Source organism: Scleropages formosus, chromosome 4, assembly GCF_900964775.1.
Source record: "Scleropages formosus chromosome 4, fSclFor1.1, whole genome shotgun sequence".
Classification (NCBI taxonomy): Eukaryota; Metazoa; Chordata; class Actinopteri; order Osteoglossiformes; family Osteoglossidae; genus Scleropages; species Scleropages formosus.
Genome location: NC_041809.1, coordinates 31,641,005 through 31,663,640, shown reverse-complemented (window position 1 = coordinate 31,663,640; position 22,636 = coordinate 31,641,005). Strand labels below are relative to the sequence as shown.

The 22,636-nt window shown below is 39.2% G+C and overlaps 2 protein-coding genes and 1 long non-coding RNA gene across 4 annotated transcripts; 1 reads left to right on the top strand and 2 right to left on the bottom strand.

Annotated features, from left to right (window-relative positions):
* Positions 1 to 640: 640 nt before the first annotated feature.
* Positions 641 to 6,423, bottom strand: LOC108934076 (trans-Golgi network integral membrane protein TGN38-like). 2 transcript variants are annotated; one of them, XM_029251584.1, is made up of 4 exons: positions 6,123 to 6,423; positions 2,690 to 3,085; positions 2,226 to 2,647; positions 641 to 1,526 (listed from the first exon to the last, which is right to left on the bottom strand). In XM_029251584.1, the coding sequence occupies exons 1-4, from the start codon at positions 6,238 to 6,240 to the stop codon at positions 1,395 to 1,397; spliced, it is 1,068 nt and encodes a 355-aa protein (XP_029107417.1). In that variant the 5' UTR covers positions 6,241 to 6,423; the 3' UTR covers positions 641 to 1,394. The 2 variants fall into 2 exon arrangements, with proteins under 2 accessions (XP_029107417.1, XP_018607097.2); XM_018751581.2 differs by having other exon boundaries at positions 2,226 to 3,085; positions 6,123 to 6,419.
* Positions 6,424 to 8,416: 1,993 nt separating this feature from the next.
* Positions 8,417 to 18,742, bottom strand: vdac1 (voltage-dependent anion channel 1). Its single transcript, XM_018752357.2, has 9 exons — positions 18,675 to 18,742; positions 14,115 to 14,184; positions 13,301 to 13,350; positions 12,686 to 12,838; positions 12,556 to 12,608; positions 11,872 to 12,099; positions 9,890 to 10,040; positions 9,552 to 9,609; positions 8,417 to 9,348 (listed from the first exon to the last, which is right to left on the bottom strand). Exons 2-9 carry the CDS (start codon positions 14,179 to 14,181, stop codon positions 9,257 to 9,259), a joined length of 852 nt encoding a protein of 283 aa, XP_018607873.1. The 5' UTR covers positions 14,182 to 14,184; positions 18,675 to 18,742; the 3' UTR covers positions 8,417 to 9,256.
* A 187-nt stretch (positions 18,743 to 18,929) lies between these two features.
* Positions 18,930 to 21,839, top strand: LOC108934302 (uncharacterized). The gene is made up of 3 exons (XR_001966118.1): positions 18,930 to 19,074; positions 19,860 to 19,936; positions 21,691 to 21,839. It is a non-coding gene; the product is annotated as an uncharacterized LOC108934302 (long non-coding RNA).
* The last annotated feature ends 797 nt before the right edge of the window (positions 21,840 to 22,636 follow it).

The window sequence follows — 22,636 nt, the reverse complement described above, 5'->3', positions numbered from 1 at the left end:
CTCTAATTCTCAAAAAATTGTCACAAAATGACATTTGCATTTTTTTTTTTTTTTTTTTTTTACAAATGGCACCAAATTGCTTGAAAGGCATCATTAAAATAACTAACGAAAAGTCATGTAGTGAATTATTTCCTTTACCGTGTGATCGTTCTTGAACAGATATCAACTCTATTGGGATATCAGAACAAATTTTACAAACATGCAATAATTAGACTATTAATAAGCTACATGAAATTTTCTTTTTTTGTAGTTTGGTGGTTTTCCGTAGTTGAAGTGGTGTCTGGACTTTATTAATAATTCTAAATATAAGAAGTTCGGTCAGTGGTGAACAAAATACTAAAATTTTGACAATTTATTTAAGATAAAGTACAGTATATCTGTGAAAAGAAATAGGTGAGAACTCCATGGAAACTGTGCTTTATTTTCAGAAGATTGCAGTGTTTCTACAGCAGATTTCCAAAGCAGTGTCCAGACCAGTGGAGTAAAAAGAATTTAAAAACACACCATTTTATCCACCTATTGTAGATTTTGGATTAATTTATTGAAAAATTATCTAAAATGGTTCCACGACCATTTTCAAATGTATTGAATCTTTATCACGGCAACATTTGAAAGGCTTCACCAAAGTCATGACACACAGTTAAGGCACAAATAAGGGCCAGCCTTTATTGCTGCATTGTAAACATGGGAATGACACAATAATTCTAAAATTTTCATTACCATTAAGAATACGGGTTCCAAATTCCATGTGAGGAAAAAAAAAAAAAAAAAAACTGATAAATCCAAGCACAACATGGGCCCTTAACTTCTTCATTGCAACAAGAATAACTATTCAGAGGATAACTGAAGCAATCTTCTGATTACATTATTGGTATTTTGCCACAAACACACACGCATAAAGCAACGTGTGTGTGCAACAGGTTCCAACACAGTGGTGTATTTCAAAGGCTTAGTGGAATAGCAGGTCATGTTCCATATAAGAGAACTATGAAAGGCACCGTCTGGTAAAATCAAAACAATAAAATAAAAAATGCACTTAACTTAATTATTATAACCTAGACTGATACATTGAAACGTATGTTCTTCCTTTATACTCTCAGTAAAACCCAGAATTAACAATGATTGTAGAGCTGAACAAATATTTAGGTCACCCTATTAAGGCTGATTCTCCCCATAAACCAAATAATCTTCAAACATGCAGTATGAAAAAGAGCGAAAGAGTTTTATCCAGAAAACTGAAGGGAAGGAGTCCGCAGATTGAAACCAATCCCAAATTTTTCTAGGGTGATGCAACAATATCAAGTCTTAGATCAGACCAAGCACATATATTAGCATTTTTTTGATGTTTGACAAGAAAGAAAGGTTTTGGTCAGTTTCTTCCTGCCAGTCATGGATTAGAAGATATAATCTTTGGTCACCTTGAGCGACGGCATACTTTCGCTGACGTTTTGACTCAGCCGCTGATACTCTACCGGCCGGGAACAGAAGCTGTCCCTCCAACGCAGGTTCTGGGCAAGGAGGAAAATCTGGGTGGTCAGAGACAGACAGACACAGAGCATTACCGGGTGGCTCTAGGAACACCTCCATTTCTCCCACCCCATCCAGGTGCCATTTCTCAGCCCTGCACCTGCAGACCCGCATTCATGGGTTTTTGCTGTACTTGGGCTCATAATTATCTAAATTTAACAGCTAATCAAATATTACACTAATTATTGGCTTATCAAAAGTCATAACAAGGTAATGCATTTTTCCACTGGCATGTCACACAAATTAATTTTGCTCACTTTGCGTTATCTTAAGGCACCTGTAAGCCTTTAATAAATTTTCATTTCGTGTTTTATGCAAACACATGTACACACATCAATAGATCTTAATTAATTAAGGCTGGAAGAAAGGCCTGCGTACACAGTGGGTCCCCAGGACTGAGAATGAAAAGCAGCGTTCAGCGCGTTCTAAAGCGCAATCTGCTCGACCCCGCGGCTTCCCAGCGCCGAAGACTTCCATTGACAGGAGTCCTGTGTACCGTTTAGTGCAAAAAAAAAAAAAAAAAAGTCAAAACTGTAAGGTAGGCACCACGAAACAAAAAACGAACAGCCGACAACGATGCGCATATTACGAGCCTGCATGAGTACTTTTGAAGAGTCATTGTAGACTTTGATTTCATCCCTAAATATGAAAACTGTGGAAGGTTGAAGGTGATGCAAGGTGCGCTTTTAGCCGGTTACCTTTCTTTTGTTGTGGTAGGTAATGTACACAATGGCCACCAGGAAGGCGATGACGACAAGATGGAAGAAGAAGTGTGAGTTTTCGTCTTTATCGTTTGTATCCACGTTGAAGTTTGCTGCATTGCCAAATTTTACATCTTCATCCCTCTCATTCTCCAGATAGTCCATGTCTTCTTCCCTACTCACAAAGCCCTCACCATCTTTCCTGATGTTCTCTTCGTTCCAGGTATCCTCCTCCTCGTTCCTCTCATACTCCTCGTTACCATTGTCCGCTTTCTCATTCCTAAAATCGTTTTCCACCTTCTGGTACCAAGTGTCTTCTTCATCGTCCCCAAAACCTTTCTTCTCATTCCCAGTGTCTTCTTCCTCAATCCCGAAACCTTCCTTCTCATTCCCAGTGTCTTCTTCCTCAATCCCGAAACCTTCCTTCTCATTCCCAGTGTCTTCTTCCTCAATCCCGAAACCTTCCTCCTCATTCCCAGCATCATCTTCCTCAACCCCGAAACCTTCCTCTTCATTCCCAGCATCATCTTCCTCAATACCGAAACCTTCCTCTTCATTCCCAGCATCATCTTCCTCAATCCCGAAACCTTCCTCTTTTCTAATTTCCTCTTCCTCCTCCTCTTTGTTCCATGCGTCCCCCACTTGCTCTGGATTCAAAGAATCATAATCTGCTGTCAAGGATGCAGAGGTATTGAGGAGTTTTTTTGAATCGCTCTCATTATCAACTACAACTTCGGTCCCGTTCTCCCTGGAGGAATCTTCCATAATGTTCATGTTCTCAGGCTGTTTTGCAGGGTCCACGTTCACCTTTTGTACCACCTTGTTCTGCCATGTAGTGTTAGTCATGTTGCTGGCCTCTGTGGTTGAGGAAACATTTACAGGCGAGTCAGACTGGATTTGAAGGCTATGATTTTTGACTGTACAAAGGGATGACAAGGCATGAATCTCCACATAGAGCTCTACACTGTATTACTGTATTAGTGACCTAGGCACATGGTAAAACATGGTAAATCAGTGTTCAAAATGCTGTTGCCCATTTTCCCCGAGTATTTACATTTACATTTATTCATTTGGAAGATGCTTTTCTCCAAAGCAATATACATCTCTGAGAAAAACACAAAGAGTGCATCACATCAACAGAAGGAGAGACTGGGATGCAGACACATGATTGAATACAGTCAACTTGTCACATCACACCATATGAACCAGTGTAGATCACAGGAGTAGCTGCATAAAGGTTTATCCATTGTTCTACAATTTCCACTCACTAAATTCTTATACATAAACATTTACACATTTATCGTGCACTTAAGAGGTCAGGGCCAGAACCGAAAACCTTATTTCAGAAAAGGAACAAGAACGTTGTTTTCACTTCAAAAAGTATTTAGTGCTATTTTGGCTAATTCTGGCAAATTTCATTTTGAAATTGTAGAACATCACAATAAAAATGTGAGTTGATCCTAAAGGACTGAGTATGTTTTAGGTCAATGTGTGAAAAGATGAGGTATGAAAGCTTTATGAGAGATGAGTGTACAGTCATATCCTAATTAAGACGTCATTTCATTCCACTGATTTCAGATTGAGAAGTTCATACAAGTGCAAATTCCAGACTTACAACTGGAAACCAACAAGTCTGGTTAGAGCTGTTTGACAACTCGCTTAGGACCAAAAGTAAATGTTGAAGAAGGATCCTGTTAGATGGATGATTATTCCCACAGCTTTACAAGGTCAGTTACACAAACGCGAAAACAAGGTTCTTTCTTTCTAACTGCACAATCAGATCTTCATCTGAAGTTTCGAAGAAAGTAAGCCTAGAAACTATTAGTGTGACATCATCAAGAGAATGTGACTGAACACAGAGAGGTTATTTGCTCCACTAATAAGTGCTGCTTGGGTAAGATTCTCGCCATGAATGATGTTATTCAGCCACTCCCAAGTGATTTTGTTCAGCGCAAAGCAAAGGTCCTGGACTGTGGTGGTCCGGAGAAGTCTGAGCCCCACGGTACCCCACAAGTTAAATGGAACTTCTTATTACTCAAATTTTAAACCAAAACAAACATCACTTCTTTCACTGCCTACCTGGCGCCGTGCTTTTTCTTTTTTTATTTATTTAGGAAAAAACTTTTTTTTTTTTTTTTTTTAAATTAAATTTAAAAAAAAAAAAAAACAGAAGAACAACTGTTCTTTAGAGCACATGTTCTTACTGCAGGCTCATGTTCCCCCACATTAGCCTCTGTCTTGAGTGATTGGTACATGTATGATAGGGCCATCTGTCACGCAAGGGTGGGCAGTTCCAAACATGCAAAACACTGATTTTCCATCATAGTGCTGCAGTACCTCAGGAATATACCTACCTATGAGCCATCAGTAAAAATTATTGTTAATATTCTATGCACTGTTTACACAGCAAGGTGACTGCAGAAGAAAACATAATTGTCATACAGAAGCAAGAGTCTATAAAGCAAATTAATATATTGTTTTGGTTCTTTGTTACCTTATTTTCACTTGCTATGGTTATTGTTTTAAATCTTACATTATCAAGTCAAGAGGACAACAAAGCAGCAGCGCAGCTATAATAACTATAATAATAACAGCCTTAAGGTGGGGCGTATTATATGAAACAAAATTATTCAAACTAGGTGGGTAATTTCTAACAAATTTCAGAATTGTCCAAATGAACATTAGTAAAATATTTCTTTTGGTCTTTTTTGCTTTCGACTTTTTTTGTCATCTGATTTCAATAAGCAATCTCTGCTTCAACAGCAGTGGGTTTATCTGCTTGGTTTGGTTACAAGCTGTTCTTTCTCATGCTTTTCAAAGACATACTGCATTCCTTTCCAGAACAGTCTGGATGTTTTGACGGAATACACATAACCAGTTATTGTGAAAAGAAATTCTCCATGGCAGAATTTCCAAAGCGCAGCTTTAGACTACCCATTTGTAATGTTTTCCTGATACATCCTGAGCTGTCACGAATATGTCTTTAAAAATTAATTCTTCCTATATGGGCAGCGCACTGGAAAAAGACCACAGAACTTAACTGAGAGGTAAGTTATGTTAATATTTACCCAAGTCGCCCCAAGAGCCGTACGTGCTGTTGTCACACACACGTACATGTTGTCTCCGGAGTGATTAAATATAAAGTAAACAAACTGGACGGGAAACCTTCCCTGCTGGACCACGTCTCACAGTATATGAGTCAACTGTAGTATTTTATTTACACGTACTCCTCATTCTCCTGCATTCTGGGGAGGAATAAAGCTGGAGGAACATGACACATAATGAAGGAAAAACAGAATTATACTGAGCAGTGAAATTTCATACACTGTATATGTCTTCCATCGCTTTACATTATAATATAAGGGACCAGTCTGTGCAGAGCAGTTCTAGAGGAGACCTGTGAGAAGCAGAGGGTAGTACTGAAGTGGTTAAAACTGCTGCCTTTGGATTGGAAGGTTGTTGGTTCAAATCTCATCTGCTGCTCTATATATAGCCTTGAGCAAGCAAGATACTTACCCTGAAGGCTGAATTACTCTAGTTAAATTACCCAGGTGTATAAATGGGGGCGTAGTTGTTAGGTGCAAGGATGGTCCGATGGAGAAAAGCATAAGTTAAATGAGTAAATTCGATAGTTAGAAAAAGGGAAATTTCAGTGGTGCCATAAACTTAATGCTGCGCTGCATGATCATGTGTGTGTGAGACACGTGCCGCTCCTGTCCCAAACCCACAACACACCGCTTTCCGTTCTTTAAAGAAACGAGATCATAATTCCTGAAGCGCGAGGACAAGAAGAAGAAGAGTCTCGGAACCGGCCGAACTCGGTCGCGCGACAGCGCGCGCACACGCGCGCCTTTTACCTTCTCCGCGATACCCGGACGCACGTTTTCAACTCACCGACGCCGGTCGACGGATCGACAGGGAAGCACAGCTGAGGCCAGATGTGTAGGGCGGCAATGAGCGAAAACACACAGAACGCTTTCGTGATCCCGCCCGGCTCGCGGACAGTCGCCATCTTGCGCTGCAGAGCGCACTGACTGAGAGCGACGGTGCAACAAGGGAGCTCCTGGTCTCACGCACACTTACACACACACACACACACACACACATACATTCCCAGGCGACGGCCGGGGGCGTGTCGAGGAAAAACCCGCCGCGTTGTGCTTGGGGAGCGCTCACAAAAGTCACATTGTTGCGTGGAGGTGGAGAGGAGGGTGCACACAAACAAAGTTACATACGTACATGTATATAGGGGGCGCGGTCAAAAAAGCCACATTGTATAGCGGGCGTGGTCAAAAAGTTACATGATATGGGGGCGTGGTCAGAAAAGCTACATTATATAGGGGCGTGGTTAGAAAAGTTACATTATATAGGGGCGTGGTCAGAAAAGCTACATTATATAGGGGAGTGGTCAAAAAGTTACATTCTATAGGGGCGTGGTTAGAAAAGTTACATTATATAGGGAGAATGGTCAAAAAGTTACATTATATAGGGGCGTGGTTAGAAAAGTTACATGATATGGGGGCGTGGTCAGAAAAGCTACATTATATAGGGGATGTGGTAACAAGAACTCATTGTATAGGGGGAGTTGTCAAAAAGTTACATTATATAGGGGCGTGGTTAGAAAAGTTACATTATATAGGGGGAGTAGTCAAAAAGTTACATCATATAGGGGCGTGGTTAGAAAAGTTACATTATATAGGGGGAGTGGTCAAAAAGTTACATTATATAGGGGCATGGTTAGAAAAGTTACATTATATAGGGAGAGTGGTCAAAAAGTTCCATTATATAGGGGCGTGGTTAGAAAAGTTACATTATATAGGGGGAGTGGTCAAAAAGTTACATTATATAGGGGCGTGGTTAGAAAAGTTACATTATATAGGGAGAGTGGTCAAAAAGTTCCATTATATAGGGGCATGGTAACAATAACTCATATAGGGAGAGTGATCAGAAAAAGTTACATCATCTTGGGGCAGTGGTCAGAAAAACCACATATTGGCTGGCGTTGTAACAATAACTCATTGTATGTGGGGGGGTGGTCACAATAACATTATATAGGGAGCCTGGTCAGGAAAAATTGTATTTTATATAGTGGCCAGAAAAAAGTTACATTATCTTGGGGGAGTGGTCAGAAAAGTTACATTGTATAGGGGCTGTGGTCACAGTAACTCATTATGTAGAGGGAATGGTTAGAAAAAGTTACTTAGAGGGCATGGTCAGAAAAGTTACATTATATGGGGAGTGGTCAGAAAAATACATACAGGGAGCATGGTCATAAAAACTCCTTTTATAGGGGGAGTGGTCAGAAAAACAGAGAGTGGTCAAAACTACTGTACAGCGGAAGTGCTCAAAAACAGTGACATTATGTAAGAGGAGTGGTCAGAAAAACTCACATTACATAAGGGGAGTGGTCACAAAAAGTCAGAGGGAAAAAGTGGAATGGTCAGAAGAACTTCCAGGTCAAAGTAAAAGTGAACAAAAAAAAAAACTCACTATACAAAAGAGAACGTCACCAAAATCTCTAACAGTATTTCAGGAATCAGGACCTCATATCGTGAAGTAATGAGCAATTATCAGTGAATGATCATAGGTTTTTGTAGTTACGTACTATAATAAAACTCATTCTCTCCCTTCCATTGCTAAAAAGTATAGTTTTCCCAAGACTAATATCCTTTTTATTCATGCATAACCAATACTCCTAGCAGTAGTGGAATTACCTTTCTTCTGCTCACTTTGGTTACCTAATAATTCTACATGCGCTTTTTCCTAATGAACCACTAAATTTGTAAATGACATTAAAATTATCCGTATTATTCACGCAGCAACATTTTATTTTTTAAATTTTAAAAAAAAAAGAAAAAAAATGCATTTTTGTCAGTGTATTACATTACTTCCAAAGACAGGTATGATCTGTCCGGACTTAAATTCAGTTTAAGGGATGAGGATTTTTAATGTATCCTGATTTTCACTTAAGCTATAACAAAACGTACTGCACCATATGAAAAATGTATTGTGCCCGTTTTAATGATTCAGAGCAGCTAAAATGGTTGGAGAGAACTTCCTGCCCTTGAAACACTGCTGTTTGTGATTTGTGGTTCACGCCCTTAGTGATGCACATTGTTTTAGGTTCTCATCTCCACTCTGCTGCATTTATGTACAGACTGTTCGCACACAAGTAACCAGAGACTGGGTTGAGATAGTGTTTTATTACTATTATTTCACTCAAGGGAATACCAATACTGTCAAGAACATTGTAATTGCAGATCTTTTCTCAGTCAAAGGAAGACCACATTTTCCCATTAAAACACACCAACTCTACCCATTGTATTTCTTATGAGAAATATGTCTCCACTTTGACTTGACAGGGTTCTGTTTCTTAGGGAGACTGTAACAGGGTATTAGCAAAATATGGTTTTTACTACTTGTAACATGACAAGCTCCACAAGAAAAACATCTATACACACATTTAGTACTGTGGAGAACTAATGCTGGAAACGTGAAGCGTGACCAACCAAAGTGACCATCAATGCATTGCTCTAGTTTTGTCTGAGGGTAGCTGGTTTTAAAATTAATGGCAAAATATCAGACTGAGCCAAAGAGTGTGGTAAAGCAGACAAAGGAACGGTTGTGACATCTCTGACAAGTGAAAACACTCCACCTAGAGGACGATGTTTTACAAGCAGTATTATATCCCAATTAACTTTGATCCCCTTTTGCCTTTATAGTAAAATAAATAGTGTTTACATGTAGTGGAATGACTTTTTCCTGACCATTTAAAAACATTTGAACAACTACTTTTCTTTTTTCATTTAGAGCCCTGTAACATACCATCTAATCAGCTATAATTGTACTCCAAATCTGGGCAATGGATTTTATATCTAAGCTTTTAAAAATAACAGACAATTTGTAACAAGATTTTAGAGTACAAAAATGCCTGTATCCCACCTTGATATACATCTAAGGGAAACACAAGGTAGTGAAGGTAGCTATTTATTAAAATATTTGGAGGTTCATTACAGCACTACATCTTCCTATGCCTCAAATTCCAGTCCTAAACCCAGTTTATGGCCACCAGCATTGATATTTTTCCCATCCAGAAGAGCAGAGAGGGTCAGCTTTATACCTGGCCAAAAAGAAAGAGAATATTGGTGAGAAGATATGGGTAGCCTTACAGAGTTTAAATTATACACCAGACTAATCTGTAATTGACAAGATTTATAATAGCATTATGATTTCTAACCCACAGTTTTTGTCTAGTTTTGATGTTTTTTTTCTATGTAAAACAAAAACTTTCAGAACATGCTTTTCCCACCCAGAAGCCCCTACCTGGCTTCAGAGATTGAGTATATCCCAGGCCCACCAGGCTGGAATTGTTAACTTTGGCCTACAAGAGGTTAAAAAACATGCCTATAAGCTCAACAAGAACACAAGAAACAGCTAGCATTTGAACCAGGACTGAAATAATACAACCTAAATAGAACCAAGACTATTAACTGGAACTTCAAAAAAACATTAAGATCAAACTGTATAAGAAGGTTACTGCTAGTTTTAAAAATGATACTTTAAATGTTGGCGTTAAACTAAAAAAGGAAATATCCATAAAATGTATTTTTAACACATGATTCTGTCCATAACACAGCAAACCCATAAAGAGAGGTACGCACTGAAAAGGAGGCATCCGCATCAATCTGGTATTTGGCCGCAATGCCAAAGCGAGTGTTGCTGTTCCCAGCAGTCCAAGCCAGGTTAACAGCTGTCTCCAGGTTGTCATTCACCTTCTGGTAGATGGAGCCTCCAAAGTCAGTGCCATCATTCCTACAACAGAAACCTTAGAGTCAATCCATGAATGTCTGTTTTACCTACAGTAAAGCCTGAACTGAACTGGTCTTCTATTGAGAAACTTTAGAGCATCCAGTTACATCACAATTAAAGATACGCTATATGGACAAATGCAGTTCAAACCTAAAACAAAGCCATATGAACATTGTTTGTTACATGTTCTTACATTTACATTTTACATTTATTCATTTAGCAGACGCTTTCCTCCAAAGGGACGTACATCTCATAGAAAATACAATGAGTGCATTACATTCGCAGAAAGAGACAGATGCAGACACGTGATTCTTAAGTGCAGTTAGTTTTTTTTTTCTTGCAGCACCTTCTAGCAAATACGTTACCAGTGACTACATCCATAACCAATCTACCTTAGGGGATCTTTTCTCTTATAGAGCATTAACTAGTCCACCACAGTTGTGTACACTTGGCCTCACCAACACCCTTGCTGTTCACAGAAAGGACAGATGAGATGGATTGTTTAAATCAACAAAATACAGCAACCTCTCTGAAGCCTTTGAACACTTCATGTGCTGCTGCCTCTCACAGTATTGTTAAATACATGATTAGTACTTGTACTGCTGTTACGTATTTTTCTTGATTTCTATACTATTGGTCCATTAAGAACTTAATTGGGAACAAGAGTTTTAGTCAGATGTAATAAGGACTATCCTGGTGTTTGTCATCAATTCTACAAGAAGCTACTTGTGTAACAGGCAAGGGCAAAAACAGTAAAATAGGAGTAAATGACTGTACTTTGAGAAACGCATGTCCATCTGTAGCTCTCAGAGAAATGTGCTTTTGTTCACAGTTGTACATCGCTCTGGAGAAAAGCATCTGCTAAATGAATAGGTGTAAATGTTAGGAACCCAGAAGGCTCTGTGGGAAGAGAGACATCGGAACCTTTTGGAGCAGAACAGCAGACCCTCTCTCTCTCTCAGCCCCTCCTTCTGGTGAGTCGAGGCAACTTGTGAATGACCCTGAAGGTTTTGAGTCTTCTGGCAGAGGTATTTGTGACACATTATAAATAGGAAAGCACAATAAAGAAGTACACCCAGGGCTAGACCTGGGTGCTAGTGCTCATCTGCAGTTCTGGGATCCTGTTTTTAACCCTGCATAGCAAAGAAAATTCACTAAAGACAAAGTGTAACAATTTTCTTTTAAATAATGTAAGCTATATGTTACTTACCCTGATGCACAGACAACCGCACATCAACTCGAAGCCAATGTATTACATGGCGGAGCAGGATTACGGAGAGGCAGCATTTCATTGACGGGGTTAAAACTGGTATATGTATAAAACAAGATAATCTACAGCTTGTTCACCAGCTATTTGCTTCTCCACTCTTTTAAAAAAAAAAAAAAAAAAAAAAAAAATGCAAGGCAGCGCTTACTGTTCACTGTTGGCCCATCGGGTGAAGCTTTGGAATGCAACTCAAACAGGAGCACTAGCACTCATTATGAATAAGTAAATATTAAAACACTTCTCAAAAACACTTAACAGCAAAAACTTTTACTTGAAAGTTCATAAGCATGGGACCCACTGTGACTTTTACCTTCTCTTATAGGAAAAACGAGGATTTACATAGGATTACAGACACACACACACACACACACACACACACACACACACACACACACACACACACACACACACAGTCTTTTGACAGCAGGAGGTAAATGGCATTATCTTCCTTTCTTCTTATAAACGTCCTGGACAATTGCCTCATCCTAGAGTAAGAGCGTGTAAAAATAACCTGGTGCTCAGAGCCTTACACACTGAGGTACATACACCTAGCAGAACTACACTTACACGTTTGTGTGGAGCTGGAACTCATCAGTCTTGTACCCCACAGCAAAATTGCTCTGGGTAACCCTGTTCTTCCCGGCCTCAAAAGTCATCTGATATCCGGCCAGCCAGCCTTCATAGCCAACCACCAGGGCCCCGTGCACAGCCGTGCCATTAATGTCATAGTCCACATCGCAGCCCAGGTTGATATGCTCCCTTTTGTAGTTGGTCTTGATCTTTCCACTCTTTTTCCTATGACAGAACAAAAAGCAATGCAATCCTTCTGTAGCAGCCAACCATGGTTAAAGACAGTTCTGAGAACAAAACACTGTCATTCAAGATGCAGAAGGGATCTTGTTACTGAACCCTTTTTAAAAGTACTTAACTTGTAATACTTCAGTGAAAACCCATTAAGCACAAATTAACTGTAAATAATTTTATAATATGAAAATAATTCAACTAGGATTAATACCAATTTATATCTTAAATATTACATCATCACAAAATAAAAACACTGAAAACGACACACACACACTGTGACCAGTATGAACTAGACTCACTGAGTGAGATTAGCTTCTTAAACTAGTGCTCATTTTCACAGGATTTCTACCACTGCCACCCCATACAGAAAAATCTTGACCTCTGTAGTAATAGAGATATCTGTGTTGGAGTTAGTTCTTGGATAGAATGCTGCCCAATTCACCTTACCCAGTATTTGGAGAGAATGAGGAATCGAAGGTCAGTTTCAGCCCTTTAGCCAGCTGGTGAGAGAAATGCAATGTATGAGCATTCTGCTTACAAACTGTAATACCACTATGCCTGGGAGAACAACCCATACCTGATCCTCCAGGGTAATTTCTGTGCCCAGAGTATTGTCAGTGTTCCACTTCTCTGTGAAGGTGAGACCATGCTCTGTCCACTTGTACTTGGTCTCCAAGCTGCCGGACACCTTGCTGGTCTCCGTGTTGGCTGATCCCGAGCTGGTGAACTCCTAGGGCCCAACAGAACAGAACATCACTGTAACATATACTGACAGCTTTCAGGTCACATTTTCTAGGTCTGAGAGTCACAGGTATTTTCTGTGGCCTGCATTTATCTGACCCACAATAAATAAATGTATGTATAATTACTTACCCACTAATACAGCCGGGTAATTTTACTGGAGCAATTTATGGTAAGTACCTTGCTCAAGGGTACTACAGTTGAAGGTGACATTCAAACCTGTGACCTTTGGGTCCAAAGGCAGCAGCTCTAACCACAGGCAAGCTGCCTTTATGGTTTTCTTCAGCTCATCCACATTTTCCAAGTAAATACCCAAATTTGGTTACTAGCACAAAACCAAATGGTAAGCAGTACTTGCTTAATATTCAAACTAACAACATCCTGTACAAATTGTTACTTATATGTAAATAAGCAGGTAAACTACTTATTTTCTGACTGAACCACAACTTACCAGTCCATTTTCAGACTTTGTTTTCAAATCCAACTTGATGAGACCAAAGCCTGTAAGATGACAAAACTCACTCCATTAACTAAAATTACTTTTATTATAAAATAAAGGTTTGAAGCTAAAAACTCAGCAACAGCAACTACATATCTACAAAATGCAGAACTGTAATTTTCAATAAATACAAAGGAATAAGACTAGTACATAGTAACAAACATTCTTTTATGCAATGTATGATTTATGTATATACAAATTTGTATCAACTTTAGGGTAGATTAAGAATTGATATAATAAATTGGTATCAATATCAGACTTCTAATATGAATAAAAAATGTTACCTAAGGTTACTGTAATTGCTTATGAAACTTTTGATTAACTGTAAGCTAACATACTTTAGCTGAGTAGGGTAAAAACAATACCAGCAACACCAATAAGTGCTTCTACAATTAAGGAAAATAAAACAAGCAGAAATGGGCCATTTCCTTCTACCCAGAAGCATGCATTTTATTAGTATAATATGCATTATATGTGTGCAAGGTATTCCAGACTTTGTGGCTTGTTTAATCAATCAAACAGTGTTAAAAGTGGCCACACGCCAGTTAAATAAAACTCACTGAAGACAGGGGTGTAGATCGATGGGAGCTCAAGCTTCCTCTCTGCCCTGAAGAAGGTAATTACAACTACTCTGGGCAAGACAGCTCAAAGATCCACTATTCACCGGACAACCCCCGCGATAAGACATCTCGATAGAAGAGGCTGCACACTGTTCCGCACATCACCTCTTCAAGTGAAGGTGTGAATATACACAAACGGGCTTTACCGTATCCCTTGGTGAAGACATCCTTGGCGGACTTGCCAAGGTCAGCATATACAGGCGGAACAGCCATTCTCTGCAGTAACGAGAAAAGCGGAAGATCAAGACACTCCACACAATTACTGGAAAGGACACCATGCCGGACACAGGTAAAACCCTTAGTAGGTGTGCTGTGTACAAACAATGGCTAGGATGACTGACCAGCATGCATGACTAAACAGGGGAGACTGACCTGCAGTATCCAGTGCCCAGAACAATACCTTTAATCACAAAATAAAAATGACCTAACCTGCATGTTCTAATAACTTAGACATCTTTTTTTTTTTTTTTAAACCACAAAACATGTAGCTGGTATTACATCAGATGCTTAACTTAAAAAATCCCTTGGCCATCACAGTGTTTGAACTACATTTATATAGATACTGGATAAGATACTTTTGCACACAGGTGTGCCGTTTAAGGCTGTTCTTTATAGTTTGTGTAACTCGTGCGGCATAGAAAAATCTATGCATTATACTACAGGTGTAAGTGTTAAATTACAAAAAACATGCAGCTATATTTTAAATGATTTCAAACATAACTATCAATAAAACTAATTACAAAAATAAAAGGTTCAAAATCTGCAAATCACTCCACAAAAGGAAAATACACTGTAGACCTGATACAACGAGGATGGCGGGGTCCAAATTTTCATGGCGCATTATAAGTGAGTGCTTTGTAACAAGTTGCCAGTTTTGACAAAGGTTGAAAAAAAGTTTAACTTGTTTGCTATTGAGAGAATGTTAACCCAAGTAAAAGCAACTGTCCACACTTGTGAGAGCAGCACAGTGAGTAGCACTGCTGTCTCATAGCGCCTGGGTGTTGCAAAAGGACATGGGTTGGATCCCCGCTCAGTCTGTGTGGAGTCTGCATGTTCTCCCCGTGTCTTTGTGGGTTTCCTCCCACAATCCAAACACATGCTGTTCAGGTTCACCATAGTGTGTGAGTGACACAGAGGGAGTGTGTTCCACTGATGTATGGATGAGTAAGTAGTCGATCAAGCAGTGTAAGTCACCTTGGTGAATAAGGGCTGATAACACTACATAGTTCACTGGAAGTCGCTTTGGAGAAAAGCGTCTGCTAAGTAAATAAATGTGAGCGAAAATAAGTGACACGTCACAGCATACATACTTCGTCATTACTAAACACTGAATAAAAGTGAAATTCAACAATTATTTTTTTTTTAATTGATGAACGACAATGTAATGAACCAGAGTATCCACAAGTGAAGTTCTGCAACTTTAAATGCTATTATTGCTATAGGGCTATTTAAAGACAAACACGTTGTATTTGGCTGACTTTGCTAATTAGTTACATCTTCAAAGTGCCATTGTTTTGTAGCAAGACAGCGAAGCTAAAATCAAATTATCAGGGAAAACAAAAGGATTTTTGCAACATTGTTGAGTTGACGGTCCTTGCAAATTAGTCTCCCAACATCTGAGTAATGTAAAGTCGTACCGTTTTGGATCAAGAAAGAAAAGTTACACCAAAAGATTGCGGAAATAAAAGGTTTTACATCATGAGTGACGGGGGGGGGAAAAAAAAAAAAGAAAAAAAAAAAACAGCTCTACTGGGGGTCGTTCGAAAGTTTTTTCACAAAATGTCCACATTTTTCATGTTTACCATAGGTTTCTGGTCTACTAATCGCTATATTGCATAACTCTACCTTTCGACTTCTGGAAATGTGTTCGAGTACAACCCAGATTTGAAACACGTGGAAAAGAATCAATCGAAAAAAATGTTTGGGCTCCAAGCCCTGACTGCGTTACATGTGATTCCGAGTTGTATCGAGCTGCATTATACTGACACTACAGTGTATTTTTTTTTTTTTTTTTTTTAATATACATGCACATGCAAGTTTTACCAAGTCAAAACACATTTATCTTTTCTGGAAAGGAATCCAGGCAGCAGGCTTTGCAGAAGTTTGTATAATTAATGTGTTAGATGTTCTAAATATAGAAACGTGGGCATGAACATTCTGGCCCCTCCAAAAAGCATCATACAATAAAGGTGCAGCAGGCTGTAACTGTGCCTTGCCAAATCCTTAGTGATTTATGTCAAATGCAGTATATACTGTGTCACATAAGTGTGTGAATGTATGTATATAACAGTACATAATCAGTTATGGCAAGGAAAAGTAACACCAAAAAACAATACCTAGACTTGATATCAGACTCACAAGCTATGGAGGTATGAAATCTAATGTCATCAGCATTATTAGGGTGGACATCATCTCTCAAATATTACATATACAGTAAAACTCTTCAGGAAAAGGTCTAATCACCATACTTGACAAAATATATATGTTACATATGTACTTGGGTGTTTTCCCAAATATTCTGAAAAACAAGACTAGTCATATATTGATTTAGTGCCATATTTTATGTGCTTGATACTTCAGTGTTACATTTATACTTTTGGCTTATACTTTTTCCCATAAGCAACACAGCTCAGGTTATACATTTACCAAGCTGAAGAAAACCAGAAAGGCAGCTTGTAGGATAGTGGTTAGAGCTGCTGCCTTTGGACCCAAAGGTCACAGGTTTGAATGTCACCTTCAGCTGCAGTACCCTTGAGCAAGGTACTTACCTTAAATTGCTCCAGTAAAATTAACCAGCTGTATAAATAAGTAAATAATTATAAATAGCTTAATACTGTGTGCTGCTTTGGACAAAAGTGTCAGCTAAATGAATAAATGTAAACGAAGTTTATATGATTAGTATCAAATTAAATCAGTGCATCATAGTTCAAAGACATACATTTTGCTTTCATAAACAGATCAGAATACTTAGACCAAAATAAAATCACAAATGACACCAGTAACAGGAAGGATATAACAGATGCAACTGTGAACTTCTAACCAATACAGAAGGGCAAGATTTGGCGATATAAAAAAAATTCCACAATTTTGTTTGAAGACATTTGCTGAGTTGATTTCCTCATCTGTGCCTTTTTAAGGTCTTCCAGTGTAAGGGCACTTTCAACTATGAGGGCTCTACAAAAGAGGACACACTTGACTGGACATGAAATATAAATGCAGGCAGCAGGTGGCGTGGTGCTTAGAGCTGAAACCTTGCAATCCAAAGGTTCGTGGTTCAAATACCGCAAAGCAAGGTACTATAGTTACCCTGAAGTGATACAATAAGGATATCACACACACAGAGTCTGAAACCGCTTGTCCCGAGCAGGGTCACGGTGAAACGAAGCCTAACCCGGCAACACAGGGCGCAAGGCTGGAGGGGACACACCCAAGACAGGACGTCAGTCCGTCACAAGGCATCCCAAGCAGGACTCGAACCCCAGACCCACCACGGATCAGGACCTGGCCAACCTGCTATGCCACTCCATCCCCCACAGTAAGAGTATCCTGTTGCATAAATGATTAAATCTAAACTAAAGGAAGTGGATCATCAAGTATTGCACCAAGGTAAGACTGAAGAACAGGTAGTAATGACAAAACAGGATAAGGTGACAGCCAGCATTGCTGAGAGTGTGCAGCAGCAGGCCGTGTGACACAGAGCAGTGCCTCCCGAACAGGCCTCCACACGGCCCACTCTGCCTTGCCAGAACAGGGTCTGGCAGACAAGGTGCCCCCGGCACAACAAGAACAGGTTTCTGCTGCTGCTTCCGTCCTCGGTGTGCGTACGTGCAGCCTGCGGGGTAACTGCGAGACGCCCCCCTCCTCACGAGGAAACATGGCAAACCTGAGGGACGTCCTCCTCGCGACGCTTAGAGGTCACCGGGCAGCGTGGGGGGGACACGGGCTCCTACACGCAGCCAATGGACCCCGAGTTGTGGGGTCCCGCTGGCTGGATAGAATTAATGAGTTTCTGACGAAAAAGTCAGAGCAAACACTAAAGTGCAAGCAGCGGGGAGGCCGGAAGAGCGAGCGGCCGGACGGGCGCGAAGGGCAGCCGGTGACCATTAGCTCCGCTACACGCATCCCGTTGTTGATAACCCGTTCGAGAGACCCATACTGTCCAGACAGTTTAAATTAAAGGACCTTGAGCTGAAGCTCCCCGAAGAATTAAAAATGCTACACAATGCCATGGGATGGCATGGTGCTCGTAGGGGGATTTTTTTTCCCCAGCAAACAGCGCGAGCCGAGACGAGAGGCCTGCACTGCAGAGAAAAACGCCGCCACCGAGCAGCTAAGCGCGGGCTTGTCTTGTTCGCCCCGCCACTCGGCTGCTACTCCCAGCACCGCGAATGTTTACTTGCTTTTAAATTCGGCTATGTGCTGACAAAGTTCGTGCGGCTGAAAAAAGCACGCAACTCGTGTGCACGGTAGTTATTCTGCTCACAAAAATGGGCAGATTATATTAGCAAACTGGGCGACTGCTGACTGCGCTGCACTCACAGCATCAGCATCTGATCTGCGATCTCGCGCGCCCGCCGACCGCACGCTCCGTGTCTACTCTTATGTAACCGATTTACGAGCGCACTTACTTCAGACTCGGCGTTTGCAAAAGTTAAAACCAAAGTATTACCGCATACAATTATCGCACGTACTGAAATTAAACACACCTTAACTGCCAGAGAAGGATCCTGTCAGAACGTACCCAGCTCGCTGGATAAGGGGAGGAGTGGGGGAGTGGGGCGTTTCTAAGTGACGTCGGCCGAAACATGCGCAGCTCGCTTTTGTTGGTGGAGGAACGTAACTGATCTGGAATCAGCGACGCGGCCTCTAAGTCGAGTGCCATCATTGCGAGACGATGGACGGAACTGACCTGGTGTCAGTGTCTGAACCGCTGTTTATGCAGCGCTTTATCTTCACTTCACCTGACTTGATGGACGTTGAGGGCAGTTTGGCGAAAGGTGGCACTGTTGCGGAGTAAATGCGAACGTAGCCGCTTAAGCGTTCTTACTTTTAAAATTGTAATATTTTGAATACATTTTCTATACTCAATTGTTTTGAACGGCGAAGGTAAGCGTGTACATACATTGAATTACATGTAGCTGATAAAGTATTTGTGCGTAACCTTCAGGTCAATTCAGGTCAGTTGAGGTCAGTTATCAGAGGAAATACATGATTCCATAAATTTAAAATTGTATCAGTAATAAAAAAATAAGAACACACAGATAACAGGTGTCATAGATTTAAATATGATACAGACACCCTGGTTATGCAGTTCCTGTATCTATATACGTGTGTTACATTATCCAGATGCACAGGTAAAGCAGTTTTTTCATTTATTAATTTAATAATACAGCTAGTTTTAATATCTTGCTTAAGTCTGTTCTGTGCTTCAAGTTCAACTGCAGGCAGTAAGCATATCATGCATCTTCATCTCGACCTTCCTCAACATTGACGCGGTTATACTTTACCTGCTAACACTTGTTTTAGATACATTTTAATTTTTCTCATCAAAAATGTTATTTATTCTTTTTTTTCCTTCTGCCGTCAGCTTTCCATAACAGAATGTCTTCACTGTGTGTTTACTGCAGCTGAATGCCTCTCAAGAGATATTTGCTTTGCTTTCACAACCTCTGCAAATCAAATGTACAGCTGTTGTAGAAACAATCCTTCAGAAATAATAAAACGTGCAAAATCCTGTAGTGTAAATATCCTAATGATTTTTTTTTTTTTAATGTGACGGGTTCAGGCATAAAAGTGGAGGCAAGCTTGTTATGCAGAAAAACGTAAGTCCCACAGCACAGAGGCAAAAATGCACTCAAAAAGTATGATGTTTTATTTCTATGTTATGATAGAGAAGCAACGTTCAACTGAGAAGAAATGGGAGGCAGGTGGTCAGATTTGAGAGGGGAAAAGCACAGGCGAAGATGTGGTAGGTACAATTCCAGACTGGAACAAAATCTTACTGAAGAAACAACAGTTCAGTTCCTGAGTAATAATTTTGACAGTAATGGCACAGAATCAAGAAAAGAGTCACAGTGGGATGCAGGGGAAGGGGTGGCATAGTGGTTAAGGACTTGGGTATGTAACCAAGATGCTGCAAAATATATTTACCGAGTACTTTTTTGAAGGGTTAAAGTACACTATACATTATTATTATTACTATTATTATTAAAGTACGGTTTACAGTAAACATTGAGTAGGAACTGAGACCTGCTGCAGAGACTACGGAAGTACTGTACTGTAGTACCGCGGAGTCCTTACAGTTGTTGGCCAGTAGATGGCGACACCAGTGCGATGTATTAGACGCTATAGCGCCTTCCTTCGTACGGCACGTACCCGTTGTGACTAGAAAAGGCACAAAAGGGCTTTCGGGAAAATTCGTTCTTTGGGGTATGAAACGAATAATAAAGCATTTTTTATTATTTATATATTATACATTTATTATGGATATACTCAGCATTTTTATAGTTTATCAATGTATGGTCTGTCATCACTTCAATCAACTAATAAACTAAAGTTGTCAATAAGTCTCTTTTGAAGTCACCAAATAATCCCACTTTTAATTTTTACCTAAAGCATTATTGCTTTTTTAAGCATATATTGTTATATAATGTTTTAATATCATAAATGAAATACATTTGTAATAGATGCATTTACTATGTAGGATACTAAAATAAGAGGTGGGTCTATATAACTTTCCAAAACATCTTGTCATTGAGTTATCAACATTATTATTATTATTATTATTATTATTATTATTATTATTATTATTATTTCACTGTTTAAGAATCACAGTTTCTTTCATTTCTAATTTCTTTCATTTTTCTGTGTTTTACATGTTTCAATATGCATCCATCGACAGCAGAAACGATTTAAAATAGGAAGTAAAGATGTGATTTTGAATTTCTGTAAAATAAATATGCATTTTTTTATTATTAGAGGTTAATATGGAACTGAGCAATAAAACTGTTCAATTTTATATACAGCTGATATTCATAATTGTCAAATTGCAAAAAAAAATCTGACATTATGAGCAGACAGGTTACATTTAAAGAGCATCTAACTGTTAATAGTTAATGATAAGGTTACCAGAAACTACCAGATTTTCCCACAAGTTTGCCTTTATATGTACAACCTTACATTTTGTAATGTGTTGTGAAATTTAGCTTGCTTTTTGGGCACTTTTAGTGTGCTCCATGTCACATTTATTTTGTAAACAGACAAAAGTAAAAGTTCTTAACTCTTATCATTAAAACAAAGCTATAAATATTGATATTATCCAGGGACCATTCCATAAATATTAAAAAGCAGATTCAAAATCCGAAAAACAACGAAAACGATACGAGCAGCAGTGTGGAGCTAAGAAGTTAATACTCATTTAGGTTGACCTGTTTTTTCAATTAATCTTTTAGTTGGAGGAGTGTTTATATCCATTCATAATTAAATACAATATTGCTGTTGAAAGTATCACTTTAAAAATGCAGTGCTATATTAATAATTATATGCAACATGTTTCTGACAAACTAATGTTTATCAGAAGTGTAGCTGTGTCTTAAACACACTTCATAAGTGATGTTTATGTTTGTGTTTTCTGCTTGTCGACTGTGTGTCCCATTACAAATGTAGCTGACTTCATTTTTAGATCATCTCCAAGTAAGATCTGAATCCCCCTTTCATCCTCAGGCTTCAAAGCCAACCAACACTTACTTCAAACAACTCTGAGCAAGTGCCAATCACGTTCCCAACGAAGGAAAACACAACAACAGAAAATGCTAATCAACCAAGCGCTGAATCTACAAAGTAAATAAAGAAATTATAAACAGATGCCATAATTTGCAACATATGGATAAATAAAGCACTATGTCATCCTTTGAAAACAAGGGTTCGCTTGAGCTCCCTCCCATTTTTTGCTCTCAGATTTAGATGCGTTCACAGGAACTTTGGACTGCTGAAATTTTTTTGTTATTATTATTTTTTAAAATGAGATTTCAGACGCAACTGCCAATTTTGCAAATGAAATGTTTGCGTCGGGCTCTTTAAGAAGCACGTAGCTGTGTCCAACAATTACGTTTTTCCCATTAAGTAAAAATTTAGTTTGAATGAATCTATAGCTGCGCACCATGAAAAAATGTGAGATCTGAGTAGAGAGTTCCAGAGTAGCAGAAATAAAACATCATACTTTTTGAGAAATGAATGGTGCTTTTTTAACATGCTATGCTTGGAGGAGGAAACTTCACAAACAGAAGTTAAAAAGCATTCAGCTGTGAAACAAAAATGATGAACTTTGTGCACATCACATGTAGAACCTGGGCACTTTTTTTTTCTGAGTCCACGAGATTTATAGGTATTCTCACCATGTATACTTCGCAAAACCAATGTTTTCTAACAATTCCTATCGGATAACAAGAGTCCCAGAAAAGGTTAAATTACTAATTTCTCAAGAAGATTCCTTAGGACTGATCTCAGGGTAGAATGACGAAATGCAGAAGACTATTATTCTGTCATCCAGTAATAACAAATTTCTATGTTTTCTAATGACAGCTCAGGATAGTATTTGTCATTCCTGCTTAATATTATTTCAAAGGAGAGAAAGGAGGTTAGTGAGCAGTGGAGAAAAGCAGACTCCACC